Source organism: Acomys minous (assembly GCF_964271855.1).
Source record: "Acomys minous genome assembly, chromosome: 7".
In the NCBI taxonomy this organism is placed as follows: domain Eukaryota; kingdom Metazoa; phylum Chordata; class Mammalia; order Rodentia; family Muridae; genus Acomys; species Acomys minous.
The window spans coordinates 50,724,124-50,744,841 of NC_140488.1; the positions used below are offsets into that span (position 1 = coordinate 50,724,124).

The 20,718-nt window shown below is 40.2% G+C and overlaps 1 protein-coding gene across 4 annotated transcripts in view; it reads right to left on the reverse strand.

The window, feature by feature from the left end:
- Positions 1 to 20,718, reverse strand: part of CENPI (centromere protein I) — a 111,186-nt gene that overhangs the window by 78,475 nt on the left and 11,993 nt on the right. For all 4 annotated transcript variants that reach the window (XM_084789857.1, XM_084789856.1, XM_084789855.1 and 1 more), the window contains exons 7-16: positions 16,843 to 16,891; positions 16,459 to 16,505; positions 10,040 to 10,129; positions 9,483 to 9,611; positions 8,767 to 8,925; positions 8,412 to 8,532; positions 6,941 to 7,032; positions 5,787 to 5,904; positions 5,001 to 5,065; positions 4,108 to 4,202 (exon numbers count right to left, since the gene is read on the reverse strand). In XM_084789857.1, coding sequence (XP_084645983.1) covers positions 4,108 to 4,202; positions 5,001 to 5,065; positions 5,787 to 5,904; positions 6,941 to 7,032; positions 8,412 to 8,532; positions 8,767 to 8,925; positions 9,483 to 9,611; positions 10,040 to 10,129; positions 16,459 to 16,505; positions 16,843 to 16,891 — 965 coding nt within the window. The remainder of the gene's footprint in view (positions 1 to 4,107; positions 4,203 to 5,000; positions 5,066 to 5,786; positions 5,905 to 6,940; positions 7,033 to 8,411; positions 8,533 to 8,766; positions 8,926 to 9,482; positions 9,612 to 10,039; positions 10,130 to 16,458; positions 16,506 to 16,842; positions 16,892 to 20,718) is intronic.

Sequence of the window (20,718 nt, forward strand, 5' to 3'; positions counted from 1 at the left end):
ATCTTTTAATCCAGTTAAAAAGATTTAGAGAAGACCCACAACTGTGATCTCATAGTGTTACCCTCCTATCAAGGTAGAGGGCTGACAACGGTTATGCACTGATGAAACGGTGATGTCTAATACTCTACAGTCTGTGATGATATAGTGTCAGACTTAAGAGGTGGTGACTCTCCCACCACTCACTGCCATGATAGTTCAATGACAGAAGAAGCAGGGAAAGATTAGAGTACATATAACAAAGCAGATGATAACCAATGGAGAGAGGTTCCTTGAGCTTTGGAAGGACTTCACAAATGTGCCTCCTATAATTACAATGAAGACTGATCCCGGCAACCTTTTCTTTGTTAATGTGGTGCTGGATATACAACGCAGGTTCTCATGCATGCTAGCTAAGTGCTCTACCACTGAGCGACATCACCAGCCCCAGAACAGACTTCTTGGTGAGTGCTTCTGCACAAATCACTGGCATTCTAAATAAACCAATTCATGGTTCAAGGACTGATTCCTATTCCTACCTTCACCCCCCACAGTGTGCTCAGCATTCCTAGATGCCACCTGCTAAATGATAGTAGCACTCTCTTTCCAGTCATTGCTTCACCCAGAAATGTCCCTGGAAAGTGCTACTGAGATGGTATTCTACTCTTCTCTTCTTTGGGATTATCACTACAATTTACTCCCTTCTAGTCACTTATGCAGCAAATGGTCATATAATAAAAATAGAACATTATACTAATTTTTCAGAAATGAATGACTGAAAACTTATGAGCTATACTGAATTTGTTTGCTTGTTTTATTGGTTAATCATTGTGTGTGCATGCATGCACAGGTACAGAAGTCACAGTGCACATGTGGGGGTCAGAAGGCAACTCTTGGAAGTCTGTTCTCTCCTATCTTGTGGGATCTGAGATTTGTACTCAGGCTGTGAGGTCTACACTCTAGCACCTGCTAAGCCATCTCACCGGCACACAGACAATATTATTTCATTCTAAATAGTATAACAAGGTTATCTAGGCATGTGCCCATCTATGTGCTTAAAAGGGTTTAAAAGACACTGTTCCTTTTTAGATGTTCTCCCTAAATTTATGACACAATTATGAAAAATCTGGGCTAAAAATCACCAGCCAAGGACAATACAGGGAGTAAACCTTAAACCCCTACCCAGATCTAGCCAATGGACAGAACATTCTCCACAGTTGAGTGGAGAGTGGGATATGACTTTCTCACATACTCTGGTGCCTCAACTTTGACCATGTCCCCTGGATGGGGAGACCTGGTGGCACTCAGAGGAAGGATAACAGGTTACCAAGAAGAGACTTGATACCCTATGAGCATATACAGGGGGAGGAAGTGCCCCTCAGGAACAGTCATAGGGGAGGGGAATAAGGGGAAAATGGGAGGGAGGGAAGAATGGGAGGATACAAGGGAGGGGATAACCACTGAGATGTAACAAGAATAAATTAATAAAGGAAAAAAATCTAGCTCCCTGGTAGAGCATCTGCTTAGCATGTATGGGCCCTGAGTTCTGTTCCTAGCACCACACAAAGGGGGAGGAGGATTTGTAGAAGCCACTACAGAAATTGTAAGGTATTTAATTCAGGGGTGTCAGATATTCTGCAAGCTGGCCAAAAGTTATTCAAGCGAACACACTATTCCAGTAGTATTATTTTTGTAAGAGTGGTTCTCAAACTTTGGCTTTCACTAAAAATGTGGAAATGGTAAAGCAAATCACTGAGGCACTGCAGGGTTTCACTCAGTAGATCAAGAGCAGGGCCTAACAACTTTAATATCTGAAAAGTTTCAAGTGGTATTGATACTACCAGTCCCTTTTTCAAGAACTGGAACTTCAATACACTTCTTCCCTAGTTGAGCATGGTGGCACACATTTTTAGTTCCAGCACTCAGAAGGAAGAGGCAGGCCTCTGTGAGGTTGATTCTTTATTTAATCTGGCTTCTCTCTTGGCCCAGAATTGCTCTACTTGCCCTCAAACTACTCAGCGATCTGCTCTAACCTTCTGGCTTCTTCTCCTTCTCTGGCTCTTTCTGTCTTCACCTCTGAAACCTATCTCTCTATTACTGTCCTGGTAAAACTGCCTCCTCTCTTTGAAAGCTGCCTCTTAAGTGGCTTCCCTTTCCTCTCTCTTCTTGTGAGAGTTGAGCATACCCTATCCTGTCAAATTTTTCTCTGATTCGTCACTTTTTCTGTCACTCAATTAGTCATCACTTTCAAACACGGGTGCTTCACCTTCATTTGGGATTAAAGGCATGTACCCACACACATGGACCTAAGCTTTTCTTTAGCTAATACTTGCTTTATACCATACTGGCCTTGAACTCAGATCTGTTTGCCTCTGTCTCCTGGATTAAAGGGGCATTTGTATTCCAGCCAGATCTCACAGACCTAGAAGGCCTTTGGATGTGATCTCTTGCTAGAGCAGCCATGTTCTGAATTAACATTCCTCTATAAAAAAAAGTCATTAAATTGGGTTGGCAACTGTTGAAGCTGAATGATAGATATGTAAGTGTAGTGGTTAAGCTTGATTCGTAACTTGAGATGCTCTAGAATCAGCATGGAAACCAAGCTCTAGGCATGTCTGTGAGAAGTTCTCTAGGCTAGGTTAACTGAGGTGTAGGAAGGCTGACCCTGAATGTAGGTGGTACTTGTCTATGGGTTGGTGTCCTGAGCACAAGCATTCATTGCTCCCGACTTCCTGAATGTGGATGCAATGTGGCTAGCCGCCTCATGCTCCCTCAACCATGCCTTCCCCACCATGATGGACCACACTCTCTCAATTGTGAGCCAAAACCAATCCTTCTTTCCTTAAGCTGTTTTTATCGGGTACTTTGTTGTTGCAACAACAACAAAGTAATATGCCAGAGGTTGGTAACATTTTACTCTTTGTGTTTGTGTTTGTGTGTGTATGTGTAGGCATGTGTTTCTATCTTTGGAACTTATTTTTATTATATACTTACAATTTTAAAAGTATTTACTCATTCTTGGGAATTTCGCACAATGTATTTTGATTATTTCACCCAACCCCTCCTTTAACTCGTCCTACCTTCTGATCACACCTCAACTTTATGTCCTCTTTTTTAATTTAATAAGCCATCAACTCCATATTTGTGCTATCCATATATTTCTGATGGTCATTCACTGGGGCAGTCAGCCTACCAGGGTGGAGTCTTCTGGACTGCTAGCATTCTGACGGGCTGGCTCCTGTGCAGGTCTTATGCAGGCAACCATGGCTACTGTGAATCCATAAATGCAGTGGTCCTACGATGTCCATAAGACACCATTTCATCCTAGTCTACCCAGACCTCTAGCTCCTATAATCTTTCCATCCCTGTTCCACGACAGTCCCTCTTATCTCTTCTTTGGATTATGTTTACAATTTTCTATAATATAAGCTTTTTTTGAGGCAAGGTTTCTCTGTGTAGCCTTGGCTGTCATAGACTCCCTTTGTAGACCAGGCTGGCTGGCCTCAAACTCACAGCAATCTCCCTGACTCTGCCTCCAGAGTGCTGGGATTAAAGGCGTGCGCCACCACACCCGGCAATATAAGCTTTTTAAAGCACTAGAGAATAATGTGGCTGACAGACTAAAAGAGAATCCGTATAGGCAGAAAGAATCAAAATAGCCTTATTATGCAATTTCTTGAAACTCAGTCTTTCACTTTGAGGTAAAGCATATACTGAATGGAAATTCAAATTCTTTTTTAACTCCAAAGCCAAGAGAAATTAATACATGTAACCAAAATACACCCCAGGAACAAAAACTATCATTAAAATTGGCTATATATATATAAAATTCATTACATAAAATGAAATAAGGTAAACAGAAGTCTAAGCTGCATTTATAAGTTCAGCTTTCCTTTTTTGCTAAATTATCTAGAGCCAAGTGACTCAAAGGGATTACTTTCTTGTTCATCTAAATAGTAACTTGGAAAATTGACTTTTCTTTCAGGATTGTGGGAATGAAATGTGAAGAGTAACTAAAACATTTTCATAAAAGTTCTCCTAAGTATTATATGTCTCATGCCATAGTCTTAGATTCCATATGTAAACATTTTATGTAGATCATCTCTGTGGACGGCCACAGAATTAACTCACAGGGGACTGTCTGTCACTGGTTGCACGTGGGCATTCGTAGAAAGCCACAACAGCCAATTCTGCAATAGTTCATTCAGACTTTGAAGAACACTACACTGAGGAGGGAAAACAAAACAACACAAAGTCATCCAAAGCAAACAGTAGTCAGATCTAAGCGAGGCTTAGAACTCAAATAGTTGCTACTCCAACATTTTCGGTCTCCAAAGCACAGATAAATGCAAAAGCCCAAATTGATGTTACCATTTTTCTCCTAGAACAAAAATACTTCAACAAGACTTCCAGCATAGCCTAGGAACAGAGCTTTCTCTAAATGTGTCCTTTCTGACACATATTATATCATCAGACAAACCAGCACCCTTGGCCATGCATGGTGGCACGAATCTGTAATGCCAGCATTCAGCAGGCAGATTTAGGGAGATAAGGAATTCAAATGGAATCTTAACTACGGATCAAGTTTGGTGCCAGCCTGGGCTGCATAAGATTCTATCTCAAAAACAAATCATCCTTATGCTCCCCTCGGAAATTATCTGAGGTTGCTAGCAGTAAGAGTTCTCAGAAGAGTAAGCCACTCTGCTCACTTTGTGGTCTTTAAGTAGAAGCTCCTTCTCTTGTTGGTTATAAAGGTTAATCTTCTGGAACTCTAGAAAACAGACGCTTTGAATCTCTGTGTTCTCAGACATTTTACTCTGCCTTCCCTGAGCCTCATGCATAATTCCTTAACTACCTTCCCTGAGTCTCTTTTTTGGGCTGCAAATTAAATACTGTTCTCTAATTTTGATTCATTTTCTGTTCCCTTTCCTCCTTATCCCCAACCTCCACGTGAACACATGAGTAGATTGCTGTTTTTTTCCTGAGTATAGTAAGATGTGTTTGGTTTGGTTTGTTTTTTTTACCTTGAAATAAATGGTTGATGTAAAGAAGAGAGGTGTGAGATGATCAAAAAGAAGTGGCTTCACCTCTAGGAAACAAAATAAAAGTATTCAAAATTTTAAAAACATATTACATTGGATTAAATAAGTTCAAATTCTGATAGTTTAAATGACAATGTCCTGTTGTAGTGGTTTTTCTTCTAGGCCCCAAGTTCCTTGAAAAATGAAATTCAAGATAATTTTACAAATACCTAGACCATGTAGCTAGGCTCTTCTCTGACTAGCTCATAACTTAAAATAACCTATTTACTAATCTACATTTTGTCACATGGCCAGCTATCTCTGCTATCTCTTCCTCATATCTTGCGTGGGTGAATCTCTCATGGGCATGGCTCTATCCCAGAATCCTTTCTGCCTGCCAGATGCCCTACCTTCTATTTCCTGTCTCAGCTATAGGCCATTAGCTTTTTATTAACAGGTGATGCTTCCATACAGACACAAGAGAATCCTTCTACAATGTCCCCCATAAGCTCATATGTTTGAATGCTAAGTCCCCAATCGGTGGCACTATTCAAGCAGGTTTAGGAATGTTGGCCGTGCTGAAGGAAGCTTATCACTGGAGGTGGGCTTTAAGGTTTCAAAGTCCAGTGCCACTCCTAATTCACTCTCTGCTTCATGTTTGTGGTACCGTCATGGATTCCAAGCCTCTAGAACTGAAAATCAAAGTAAACTCCATCTAAGTTGCTTTGGTCATGGTATTAAATCAGAGCAAAATAAAAGTAACTAATAATAAGTTTTCATGATACATACCGGAGAAGCTACTGAATGGAATCCAGGCCAGAAGCTGAAGAAACTGTGACCGACAGGAGAAGCCATCCCAGAGAGGCAAGCTTTTATACAGGAAGGTTTCACAGGCGTAAAACCCCTCCTAAAAGACATGGTGATCATAAAATCTTATATAGAATCACAAACAGTCTTACCAACCACTTTATTTTGTGGTGTAGTTGTTTCAGATGGCATGAGAGCATCTAGACAGTGCCAATACAAGTTCCAGCTTCAACTGCAACTCCAAGATACCCAGGACAAACAATCCAGCTGCCAGGAAGTATGTCACATTCTAAAACATTTGTAGTTATTAAGAACATAGGTCATGTGCTGGAGCTGGAGGTCAGTGCTTCCCTAATGTCCAGAACCACCTAAACTGCACACCTACAATCCCAGCATTCGAGGTGTGGAGGTAGGATGATCTGATCAGGAGTTCAGAGTCATTCTCAGCTACATATTCACTTTAAGGCCAGCCTGAGCTAATGAGGCCCTCTCAAAGAATTAATGAATTAACTAACTAGTTACTTAATTAATTAAAAAGAAGACAAGTCATGGGCTGAGGACATGGCTCAGTGGTAGAATAAGTGCTTGCACAGTATGCAGAAGGTCATGGGTTTGATCGCTAGCACTTTCCCAGCCTCCAAAAAAGACACAAGTAGTATCCCTGTAAGATTCATACTCCCGGCTAATTCAATCAATTGAATGCATTAAATCCTTTGTTTTCTTAAAATCATAGAGCTTTCCATTCTATTTAAAAATGTAAACTTATTGTTTTTTTCAATATAATAGTACAAAAATAAACATCAATCCAACTTGGCTCTATAAATTTCAAATTGAGCAAATATTATTTTTAAAAGATGTCAAGAATAAGGAACATTAGTAAATAAAAATAAAAATCAGTGACGTTAAGCACTAGGGATTAGGGTATGGCACAGTTTGTAGACTGCTTGCCTATTATACACAAGGCCCTTGGTTTGATTATCAATATTGCAAAATATCAGATGTAATAGTACATGTCTGTGATCATAAAGCCCTATCTTCAAAAAAGAAAAATGTCAGGTACTAAAGACAACACTACAATGGACATCCAAAGAAAGCTTTAAAATGATGCAATCTATAGGAAACAAATGAAATCTTACTTGTAGGAAGCACTGCACCCTGATGACAGTGTCCAGGATGTTTATAAATTCTTTTTCTTGTTCAGAATCATTAATATTATACCATATACATTCTAGAACAGAAATAATAAATATAAGCATCTGGTTATGCAATAACAAAAATGATTTAAAAATATACTTGTCAGGGCTGGAGAGATGACTCAGAGGTTAAGAACATTGACTACTCCTCTAAAGGTCCTGAGTTCAATTCCCAACAACTACATGGTGGCTCATAGCCATCTATAATGTGATCTGATGCCCGCTTCTGGCCTACAGGTGTACATGAATGCAAAGCACTGCATACCTAATAATAAATAAGAAAAATATATATTTGTCACAGCTGGGCATGGTACTACACACCTGTAATCCCAGCACTTGGGAAGCAGAGGCAGGCAAATCTCTGTGAGTTCAAGCCAGCCTGGTCTACAGAGTGAGTTCTAGGACAAGCCAGGGTTACACACAGAGAAATATATATATATATTTGTCACTTCTCTGGAGTGACAAAGACATGACAAATTTAGAAAGTTGTAAGATTCAAATACCCTGGCTAAGCGATATTGTAGATTCTATCAGGGATTTGGAACTGAGTCTCAGCAAATATGGTACTGTAGGGGGAAATTTATAGTAAAAACACTGAAAACAAAGTTTACTTACAGTGACCAGAGTTAGTTTCATGTCACAGTAATCCAAGTGACTATAAATGCACAGTTGAAAATAGAGAGGGTGAGTGGAGTTTAAGCTACAAGTGGTGAGGATTTACAAAGTAAAAGTCTAATAAACTGTATCGTATCTCCAGTAAAGAAAAGCCGAAGGAACAACAGCCGGTAGTGAAGAAAACTGACTTGAAAGACTTGAATATTCAGGAAATGCTTATCCAAGAAATAAGTAATCTTGACAGTCACCAAAATTACTAGAGAAAAATGTCACTGTGATTAAAGGAAGTGGTCAGGCTTTATTATGGCTTGCCTGAAAGACTCCCCACTGCCGCTTCCTTTAATTCTATAATAAGAAAATTTCTAACAACCAATGTGTTATTAGAGGAAATAGTTCAGTTGCTACACATGAGCATTTTGGTCACCAGAAAGAATCACTCCTATTATAAAATAAACAGGCGACATGCTGTCTTGTAAACTGACTTTCTCTGAGTTGGCTTAACATTAATCTAATGATTCTTACATGGTCCCAGGAACACAAAGAAGAACTCTGAGATTAAGACCAGCGATCTGATAAATTCCAATGACCATCTAGCAGTGTCTGCTTAACACGGCTCCTTTTTTAATTGTCTTAAAATAACACTACAAGTATTCATGTTCAAGATATATTATTACCAGAGAAATGATTACAGCATATCAAACTCCTCTGATCTAGATTTTTTCATCTAGAATGAGAAATCTATTATTTCCTATTGTCTTCCCCCCTTTTCTACCCTGTGCTTGACACCCTCAGTTCTTACCTTCTTGTAATGCTTGACTCAACCAGTAACAGAGCCTCAGGAAGATCGACTCATTGTTGACACAATTAATATAGTGAAGTAGCAGAGAGTTGTTTAGCACAGAGCTCATCTGAGAAGGTAGCTGTAAAGATGGAACAATCTGTCACCAGTTAGTATGTGAAATGTAGGCCACAGCAAGAGGGTCAACATTATATAGGTAAAGTACAACAAAAACAGAGGGCCTGGGGCCTGGGATAAGACTCAGTTAGCTATTTCCCTAGCATATGGGAGGCTGATGTCAATCCCAAGTCCTGAAAACAGAGCATCTATGCAGATCAGGCAATTCAAATCAGCACCTGTTGCAGCCACCACGTACCTCTAAGCAATGAATGTTCTGTAGGAGTTGAGGAAAACTTCGCAGCTCTTCTAGTGGAAGTGATGTGTCACTGATGAGGTAATCAAAAACACTCTTCCTCCCCCTACATTCTTTGTTAGCAGATTTTAGTGCTGGTATAACTGAGTGAGAATTCCATTTCTCAAAGAGAAAGATAACACAAGTATTGATCAATGCACTAAAAAGACAATTGAAAGAAATAAAAGTAACTTGGATGTGCTGATACACTCTTTTAATCACAACACTCAAGAGGCAGAGGACAAGGCTAGTCAGCATAATAAGTTTCAGGCCACCCAGGGCTATGCTTTAATCAGATACGCTCTCAAAAATAGATAGATAAAAATAAATAATAAAATCAGTCATTAAGATGTTTCACTTAGTGCTCTCTCTCTTCTCTTCTCTTCTCTCTCTCTCTCTCTTTCTCTCTCTCTCTCTCTCTCTCTCTCTCTCTCTCTCTCTCTCTCTCCCCCCCCCCGGGGTACCCCTCCCCCTTTCTATCTCTCCCCGTGCTCATTTAATAAATTCCTCTATGACATAAAAAAAAAATTTTTTTAAAGATGTTTCACTTAATGGGAGCCTGACTGTGGTTTGCATAGAAGACTAAGTTATCAGAGTTGATTTAAGTATCTATGCTCACCACCATATGAATGGGTACTACTTGGAAAGCCACAAGTCCTTTGATGCTTCAGATTACTTACTCTTTTCAGACTACGGCCCTTAGTCAGACCTAAGGTCAGCTTTGTAGGTTCTGGAAGAGCTCCTTGGTTTCTTAGCTTCAGAGCAAACAGAGCTGAAGTCCACAGGCTTTTTGAACTATTAAAATAGATCTATAAATTTAGGTGTAAAGTACAGAAGATTAGGTACTCATGTGTCAGAGCAACATAATGAGTCCAGAACTATTAACTGAATACATAATAATTAGGAAATACTTACATCCTTATAAATCTACTCAATGTTGTTTCTCTCCTAATCAGGCATATAAAGGAATCAACAGAGGAACAACCTCTAATACAACTTCTCCCAAAAGAGTGGGGAAAAGATTGTAGTTCAAATCTCTATATTAACTTTATGAAAAACAATGCATTTTTCCATGGGCTGTGGTGCACACCTATGATCGCAGCCTTTGGGAAGCCAAGGAAGGAAGACGAGTTGGAGGCCAGCCTGAGCTACCATACCACAACTCTTTCTCAAGCAAAACAAAATAAAGAAAAATGTATTCAGTCTCAGTAGGACTTATCTCTCCGAAATCCCTTACCTTCCTCCTTGCAGGCAAAGATACAGAAATCAAAGCAGGAGCAAAGAACTTATACAGCGACAACAAAGCCTGGAGATAAGGCTGCATTCCCTGAAAGAAAAAAAAAAAAAGAATTTTTCATTCTTCAATTCAGTGGCCAAATACAAAGTTAAGAGCTAATACTAAACAAAAGGTAATGACAAACCAAGTCTAAACTTGCAGACTCTAATTTTACAATGTGACAGAACTACAAAAAGAAGCTGCAGAAAGTATAGAAATGAGTCGTCATCCAGACGTGGTGGCAAACACCTTCAATCCCAACAATCAGGAAGCAGAAGTAGAAACAAGTGGAACTCTGAGTTTGGAACCAGCCTGGTCTACATAGACAGTACCAGGCCAGCCGGGGCTAAACAGGGAAATTGTCTGTGCTGGCTAGTTTTCCCTGTGACACAAGGGAGAGTCATTTGGGATGAAAAACAATTTTTACTGAGAAAAAGCCTCAATAGGATTGCCCTGTAGGACAATCTGGAGGGCATTTTCTTGATTTATGATTGACATTCAGTGGGCCACCCCTGGGTAGGTGGGTCCTCTGGTGCATAAGAAATTAGGCTGAGCAAGCCATGAGGAGCAAGCCAGGAAGCACAGATCCTCTGTGGCTTCTGCATTAGCTCCTGACTTCCCTGACTACAAGCTATAAGATGAAATAAATTCTTTCCTCCCCAATGTGCTTTTAGTCACAGCAATAGAAACTCTAAAGACAATGTCTCAAAAAAAAAAAAAACCAGAAAGAAGGAAGGAAGGGAAGGAAGGAAGAAAAAAAGAAAGTAGCCAGATTAATTTTTATCAACAATATTTTTTTTCTTTTTTTGGTTTTTTGAGACAGGATTTCTCTTATAGTCCTGGCTGTTATGGAACTCACTCTGTCGACCAGATTGGCCTTGAGTTCACAAAGATCCTCCTGCCTCAGCCTGCCACATGCTGGGATTAAAGGCATGTGTCACCACGCCTGGCTTTTATCAACAATCTTAAAACAAATTTCTCCAATGGCTAATCTCCTGTTTTATGAGTATTTCCCTATTCTGCCTGTATTTTAGTCTTAAAAGTCATACTTGCTAGCACAGCATGGCTTATTGAGAATGGTAACTTGCTCAAGGTCAATATGTATTGCTCCTTAGGGCTAGAGAGTGAGCTTAGCTGTTAAAGCCACCTGATACACTTGCAACAAAAGACACAGGTTCCATTCCCAGGACCCACATGATAGCCCACAGTGTCTACAACTCTACTTCCATGAGTACTGTCACCCTCTTCTGGCCTACTTGGTCACTGTACACATGTGATGTACATATATACATGCAGGCAAAATACCCATGCATACAAAACAATTTTTAAAAATTTAAAATAGTAGCAAGGATGTGGTAGGACATGCCTTTAATCCCAGCACTCAGGAAGGGGAAGCAGAGGCATGAAAAATTCTGTGAGTTTGAGGCCAGCATGGTCTTCATAGCAAGTTCTAGGACAGCCAGGGCTACATAGTAAGGCAATGTCTCAAAAAACAATTAATTAATTAATTACACTTGTTTTTGAATTAGACATCTAGGAGGTAGGACCAAGAGTGAAATTCAAGAAAACATAGCAGAGGTTAATTTGTTAATTTAACAAGAATACTTGATCCTCATAAATCCTGGCAAATTCATTAGGAAGGCCAATGAAGCTAATGATATGCACTGTAACCCCCTTCTCATGTACTTGCTGTTGTTGACTGTTCCATCTTTATAGCTGCCCTCTCTTATAGGATACAATAGTCAAGCCACTTGATAGGACCAAAATAAGTCTTCAAAAATATTAACTTCAGAACTGAGCAAACAGCTGTTGACAAAATGCATGCCTGGCAAGACTTGTGACTTTCATGCCCAGAACCTGAGTTTTAACAAGTCACCTGAGGCAGTGTGTGCTTATAATCCCAGTGTTAGTGAGGCAGAGCCAGGTGTTCCTGAGGTTTACTTGCCAGGAGTTCACTGGCCTGCCAGCCTAGCCTACTTGGCAAGCTTCAGACTAGTGAGAGGCCCTGACTCCAAAAAGATGGATAGAGATTGCTAAGATAGCTCAGTGGGAACAACAACTGTAACCAGGCCTGAGGACATGAGTTCACTCCCTGGGACCTGAACAGTGGAAGGAGAAAACCAACTTTGGAAAGCTGTCCTCTGACCTCCATAAGATATACCCACACATCTTTGCAACACAAACAGAGAGGGGAGGGGAGAGAGAGGGGGGAGAGAGGGGGAGAGAGGGAGAGAGAGAGAGAGAGAGAGAGAGAGAGAGAGAGAGAGAGAGAGAATATATTGAATTGATTGATTTTACAATGATTCAAAATCCAAATAAATAACCAAGTCTTTTTACTAAATTTTGCTGAATTGAATACTATACAAAGTAAGACAGCACATGAGACTTAGAACCACAATAGAGTCCTAACAGTCATGCGGATATAGTAGGAGAAACGCATTGTTAGATGAGCCCATTATTGTGTGAACATCATTGTTCTGGTTAGTTCTTTATCAGTATAACACAAGCTAGAGTCATCTGGGAAAAGAAAAGCTCAACTGAGAAAATGCCTCCAGAGATGAACAGCACTGACTGCTCTTCCAAAGGACCCAAGTTTGATTTCTAGCACCTACATGACAGTGCACAATCATATGTAACTCCAGTTGGTGGGAATCTGACTCCTTTTTGGGCCTCCATAGGCACTCCATAGCACTGTGCACAGATATACGCACTGCCAGAACACCTATATACATAAAACAATTTAAATAAATTTGTTTTTAAAGAAAATGTCTGTCAGATTGTCTTATAGGCAAGTCTGTAGGGCATTTTTCTTGATTAATGATTGATGTGAGGAATCACCCCATAGCACTATGAGCTGCACCATCCTTGGGCTGTATAGGAAAGCATGCTGAGCAAGCAATGGGAACAAGCCAAGAGGCTCTGCTTAAGTTCCTGCCTTAAGTTCCGGCCCTGACTTCTCCCCAATATGGACTATAAACTGTAAGCTAGTAAACCCTTTCCTCTGAAAGTTGCTTTTGTCACAGTGTTTTATCACAGCAATAGAAGGCAAAGTAGGATAATCATAGACTGTACTTAAACAAACTTAGATGGTATGGCCTAGTGTCAAATAATTAGGTTATACGGTACACACCACTGTATATGTGGTCAACTGTTAACCAAAACATTACATGGAACGTGACTATATTCCTCTCACAGCTACCCATGTAGCCCAGGCTGGCCTCAACCTTGCCATGTAGCTGAAAATGACCTTAAACTTCTGCTCCTCCTGCCTCCGCTTCCCAAATGTTAGGATTACAGGTAAATGCCTTAATGTCCAATTTTAAGTAGTTGTAGGACTTGAACTCAGGGCTTTGTACCTGCTAAGTAAGCACTCTACCAACTGAGCTATAGACCCTGCACAAAATTTCTCAAATTTTTACTTTTATTATCATTATACAATAGTATATAATATACGCATTAACCAGGTTCAGTGTCATAGCTCAATGCAACAGTTTAATCCAGCTTGCACTGTTGCATTGCACTGTTGTACTATTGCACTAGTCCTACCTCCCTGCATTCCCTGAAAATAGTCTTTCAGTTGTTATTAATATTGCATATTAACACTGATACTTTTTAACATCTACATCCTTTTATTTATCATTAATGCCTTCCAGTTCCAGCCAACTTGCAATGAAAGGACTTCATTCTTTTTTTATGGCTGAACATATTCCATTTTATATATTTAACATATCCTTTTTATTCAGTCAAATATAGACAGGCATCTCAGCTTAATCTTTCCCACATTACCTCATGCAAACAGTGCCACAGTAAGTAAGGGCATGCAAGTACCACTTGGCTATACTGACTTCACTTACTTTCCATGTGAATCCAGAACACTACATCATATGATAGCCCTATTTTTAGTTTGTTTTGGGGGCAGGTGGTTGGGGGGAGAGATTCCATATGCTCTTCATAATGGCTGTACTAATTTAAGTTCCCACCAATAGTATATGAGACCCCCTTTTTATTTTCACCTAAAAATAGAAATGACTTCAAATCAGCTACACTACTCATGGGCATATGCCTAAAGGAAGTTAAGTCACAACCAGAGACACATTTGTTTACACATGGTTATTGCTGCACTATTCACAATAGCAAAAACATGAAACCAAGGGACTGGAGAGACATTCTGAGGCTAAGAGCACCAGCTGCTCTTTCAGAGGCCTGGGTTTCAATTCCCAGGCCCCACATAGAAGTTAACAGCTGTTTGTAACTCCAGTTCTAGAAATCTGCTGCCTTCTTCTGGCCTCTATGGGTGGGCACTGCATGCATATGGTATACACATCCATGCAGAAAAGCATCCATATATATGAAATAAATAAAGTTAAAATTTTTTTTAAATATGAAACTGAGATGTCAAGGTGAACTGATAAAACATGACAAACATACACGATGGAGTTTTATTCACCCATCAGTAAGAAAGAATATAACATTTGAAAATGGATGAACCAGAGATCGTGATAAATAAAATAAGTCGAACTCGGACTAGGCACAATGGCATATGCCTATAATCACAGCACTGGAGAGGCAGAGGTAGGAAAACTGAAAAAAGTTCAAGGCAGTCAGGTCTACATAGCAAATTTCAAGTGAACTAGTACTACATGGAGATTCCCAGTCTCAAAAAGATACATACGTGTGTGTGTGTGTGTGTGTGTGTGTAAAGTAAAATGAAGCCTATGAAGGGGACAAAGATGTGAAATAAGGAGGAGAAAACTTAATTCAATGGAGAAGACAAAAAAATCCGTATTTTCTCTAATACATAGAATCTAGGTAGAACTCTCTGTACATGGACATGTGTGTGTGTGTGTGTATGTGAGAGAGAGAGAGAGAGAGAGAGAGAGAGAGAGAGAGAGAGAGAGAGAGAGAGAGAGAGAGAGATGAAAGCAAAAAGGAGACTATCAGAGGGGAAAAGGAATCAGTGATGGGGGAAAGAAACAGAAGAGACTGGTGGTACAATGATATATTAAAATTCCATAATGAAACCCATTTTGTTTGTTTGGTTGGTTGGTTTTATTTTGGTTTTTGAGACAGAGTTTCTCTGTGTGCCTTTGGCTGTCCTAGACTCGATTTGTAAAGCAGGCTGGATTCGAACTCACAGCAATCTGCCTGCCTCTGCCTCCCAGAGTGCTAAGATTACAGGCATGCACCTCCAAGGCCGGCTGAAATCCATTATTTTGTATAATAATTTTAACTGGCAAGATGGCAGATAAAGGTATTTCCTAAAAAACCCCAAAAGTTCTGAGTTTGAACCTCAGGACCCACATGATGGAGGGAGAACTGATTCTTGCTAACTGTCCTCTGACTACCACATGTAAGCTATAGAATGTCGTGTCCACATGTGTAAACACACACATACACACATACACACACAATATATATAAATAAACAAGTGTAATTTTTAAAGACTTTCAAGCAAACAAGCACAACCAGTCCCTTTTATCCACACTAGCATTTGACTTGCAGGATAGGAGGGTAGCCATTCCAACTTTGATGAGGCAGTACCTTGTGGATACGCATTTCTCTATGGCTAATGATACTGACATTTTTCATAGATTTATTATTTATGTCTAATGACAGCATTTTCTGACACCTGTATACTCATTACAGCACTTAAGCTGGACTTATATAACCCAGGTAACCCTTCTGCCTCCGCTTCCTAAGTGTTGGGATAACACACATGGAATGTTTTGCCAGAAAATATATTTAGGGGATTAAAAAGACAGTTTAGTATAGGGATTGCCTTATAAGTACAAAGGACCTGAGTTCAATCCCACAACTCACATTAAAAAGCTGTGTATTGTGGGGGGAGCATATGCTTGAAATCACCAGGCTGGGGAGGCAGAGGCAAATATCCTCAAACAGAGACAGGTGGATCCCTACGGCCATTGGCCAATGAATTCCAGGCCAATGAGACCCTGTCTCAAGAAATGCAGACAGCACTTGGAGACTGATACATTAGGTTGTCTTCTGTCCTGTACATGCACCACCACCGCCAACACACATATATACATAGGCAAGTACATGCACATACATTATTTTTTTAAGAACACATACCACAGACACCTTTAGGACTTATATTTATGACTAACTGAACTTATCTTTTGGTAAAAATTAACATACTGTACTGGAGATTGACCCATGGCCTCATGCATGCTAGGCAAGAGCTCTAACCACTCATCTATATTCTCAGCTTTAATTGTGATATTCCATTTTGTTGACTGAGTTCTCCAGGAAGTAAGTTCCTTCAAGCTAATGACTCACTTGACTTTTTATCTCCAAAGCCCAGCTCAATGCTTAGCTCAAAGTGCAACTTAATTCTCTAAGGTTTTTTTGGCACTCACCATTTTGGCCTGAAGATCAAGCAATTTTCTCACACGAAATGGTTTGACTAAAAAACAGAGAGAAAGGGAATTCTAAGCATTTGCTTCAACAAAAGAATTCAGTTATACTTATCACCATGTAATTTAAAATAATTTTTCACAACACAGTAACAATATAAATACCCTTCGGTTAAGCTACCACGCAGATGTCTTAGAGAAAAGTACTAAAAAACCAATTTTCAGAAAGTGAGTGTTGTCATATAACTAATGCTAGTTACTTATATAATAGCTAGTTATTGATATAATATGTATAAATAACTAACTTAGTTATTTAGGTTTATAAAGGACCAAATAAATGCTGATTCTATAAAGCAAAAGTAATATAAATGGAATGAAAATACTTACCATTCTCCTTTTTGGTCAGTAAATATAACAAATGGCAAACATAGGGGCACTGTTCAAATACAAAAACAAACAGAAAATGACAATATTATTTTGAACAAAATAACACCATATCCTCCCCAAATGTCCATTATATGCTAAATAAAAAAATTTCAGGGCTTCACTGAACAATAATTTTACAAAAAAAAATCTCCTTATTACAGGATAAGCTGAACATTCCTTATAAAAATGCTTGATACTACAAGTGACTAAAGATCTGTTATATGTCCATGTACTTAATAAAACCACTAAAGGACGATACCTAAGTCCAGACAAAAAAATTCACTGGTGACTTATATATACTGTATAGAGATAGCTTGAAAGTAAATTTACACAATGATTTCCCTGTGTCTGTGTTTTGACTGTGGCTTGTTGCATGAAGCAAGGAATTTTCCACTTTTTGTCTTTATGCCCACATATGTGTATGCATGCATGCACCCTTGCATGTGCACACTTAGAGATAAGAGTTGAATTGTTGAATGCTTTTAATTTCAGATTTTCAGGATAGGTAAGCTCAAATTTGTATGTAACAGTGGTTTTTTGTTTTTAAGAAAATGGTTTCATTTGGCAATAAGTGAAGAGTTTTGTTTTATCTTTTATTTAAAATTTTGAAGACCTATTTTAATATGTATGACTGCTTGCTTACATGTATGTAGGTGCACCATATGCCCACCTGGTGCCCTTGGAGGCCAGAGAGGGTGGATCCTCTGGAACTGGAGCTACAGATAGCTGTAAACCATCATCTTGGTGTAGGGAACTAAAGCCAGGTCCTCTACAAGAACAACAAACGCTCTTAACTGCTAAGCCATCCCTCCAGCCTAAGACTTTTGTTTTAAAATATAAAAACAATATGGACTATTTTGAACAAAATTTTAACCAAAATTTACTTGGAAAAATGTGGTACTTATACATAATCGAATTTTTCAGTCATAAATCATGCCATTTGCCAGAAAATAGGTATAACAAGAGATACTCATATTGAGAGAAGTAAGCCACTCTCAGAAAAACAACTATTATGTTTTCTCTCATGTGTGGCTCATAGATTTTTTTAACATAAAAACATAAAATCACATATGTAAATAGGACTTGAAAGTAGAAGCGAAACTGTGTAAGGGAACAAAGGGAACTGATCAGTGAGAGGAAGGGTAAGAAAAGGGTGAGACAGCAAAGTCTGGGGAACATGCTCAATGTCATATATACTTGTATGAAAATGTCCTGATGTAATACAGTTCCATGTACAATGAATACATACAGTAAAACTTCCAAAAGCAATTTTTAAAAATTGAACATTCAAGTAGCCAGGCGTGGTGGCACACGCCTTTCATCCCAGCACTCGGGAGGCAGAGGCAGGAGGACCTCTGTGAGTTCGAGGCCGGCCTGGTCTACAAAGCGAGTCCTGGACAGCCAAGGCTGCACAGAGAAGCCCTGTCTTGAAAAACAAAGAACAGAAAACAAAACAAAAAAATAAACATTCCTTTCAGTCTAGATCATGTTTACTAAGATACAAAATGAGAACTTTTATCCTAGGAGCTGCAGTGTTGGTTTAGTGGCTATGAGCACTTGTTCTTACAGAGGACCCCAATTTGATTTCCAGTACACAACAAAGTGGCTCAAAATCACCTGTAACTCTAGTTCCAGGGGATATAAATGTCCACTCTGACTTCCTTGGGCACCTGTCTGCACAATGTACAAATATATACATGCAGGTACACACAAATACACATAAACATTTTAAAACTATGATCCTGGTTTCCCACTTTAAAGCATTTTATTCTATTGTTTATTACTGAAATTATCACCTTCAGTGATGCCTCATTTTCTACTGGGTAGAAAGAATCTGTGCACAGGGCTCTGTTCATGTTAAGTAGATGTTCTGTCCCTGAGTTTCCATAATTTGAGTAACAGCTTGCTCTACAGTCTATCAAATAGGATCTACTTGATACATTTTTTATTAAATTACTAGATGACTGATCTTCTTCTTCATTTAAAGTGTCCATCTGCTGAAGTCATAGTTCATTTGGTAGACGGTTTGCCTAGCATGCAAAAGCCCTGGGTATCCTTGATTTCTTGGATGGTTTGTGTCAGAAATTTTTCAGACTTACCATTTTCTTTGATGGTTGTTTCAAGTTCTACAATAGTGTCTTCTACTCCCGAGATTCGTCCCTCCATCCCTTGAATTCTGTTAGAGAAGATTAGGTCTGCATTACTTGCTTTCTTCTCTAAGTTCTCTTGTTCCTGGCTTTCTTCTATCTGTGCTTTTATCATTTTTTCCATTTTCATCTTCATATCTTAAACTGTTTAATTGATTTCCTTCATCTGATTTTTCTGAGTTTCTTCCAGTGCCTCTGTATAGGCCTCTTTAATGTCTTCAACCTGTTTGGCTGTATCTCCCTGCTTTTGTTTAGGGATTTTATTCATTTCCTCCATTATCATCTTCATTACTAAGGATTGGAGGTCATTTTCTTGTGTTTCAATTGTGTTTGAGTTCTCAGGGTTGATTTCTTTGAGATATTTGGGATTCAGACATGCCATATTGTTTTGGTTTTTGTTGTTTATGCTTTTATGCTGACCTCTAATCATCTTGCTGTCTGTGACATTGAGAGGTAGTTTCTGGTGTCCTTCCCTGGATCAGGCAGGTGACCTGGTTTCACCTCCAGGGGACTTTACTCCACATCCTGGGCTCCCCACTGGGTCAGTAGAGGCTGGTGTTGGTGCTCTGCAGCCCAAAGATCAGTTCGATATAGTGTAGATAAAGCTGGCTATCCTGCCTTTGGTTGGGTTTGAAAACCTTGTACTAGGGCACTGGGGCTCTGGGGGCCAAGGCTCAGTAAGCCCTGGAGTGCCAGAACCCCTGCTGGCTTGTAGAAGTTAGCTAGGATTTTACCTGATCCGTCCAGGCTGTGGGGCCTAGGTTCAGTCCCACTTGAGAGAGCAGATACTGCCCACTGGCTTGTGGGAGTTGGTTGAGCTTCTGCCCCAATCCCTTCAGGCCAGCTCAGTACTGTCTGGGCATGTGTGGGTACTCCTCTGGGTTTCGGCAACTGGTCAGGCTCTGCCAGCGCTTGAAAGAATGGCTCCCTGAGTTGGGGCAGGTGGTTAGTTTTCTGCCCGATACTCTCAGGCTGGTTCAGACCCTCCTGAGAGTGTGGGAGCCCCTGCTGAGCTGTGGTGGCTAGCTAGGCATCTGCCCAGTCCTCTCAGGCCACATCAGTTCTGGCTACATGTGTGTGTGAATAGTCTGTTGGGATGGAGGTTTCTGCCCAGTCCATTCAGACCCTGTGGTCTTAGATCAGTCAACTCGAGTGTGCAGCTTTGGAGCTATGGCTGTAGAGAATGTCCACAGCTGCCTTGGTCCCCTTGTGGGCCCTGGGTCCCTCTGTGGACTGTCAGGCCTCGATCCACTCTTCGGTCCCCTTGGGCCAGTGGGCCCACAGATCGGTCACAGAGACAGATCACATAGGGGAGGCAAGCATGTTCAGTGCTGAGCTTTGGTTTTGTGCTGGTATGGTCGCCTGCCCTTGGGGCTTTCTCAGGACTTAAGGGTCGGTCTGAGGTCAGAACCACCTGTTTTCCTGTGTTTTTCCCAGGCCAGCAGCTCCAGGCTGGAGTTACACCGCCCACAATTCAGTCTCAGATATTGAGTCCCTGATAACGCAGCATCTCACTGGTGGGAATGGATCCAGACTCTGGGAACTGGTCACCCGTCCTCCGTGAGCCAGTTGGGTGGCCCAAGGTGCGACCCAGCTGTGCTCTACACTTTGCAGACCCCTCTCACACCTAGGGTTCTTCAGGTCTTGTGGTCTGTAGCTCCCAGTCTTGTCCCTAGTCTCCTTCCTGCAG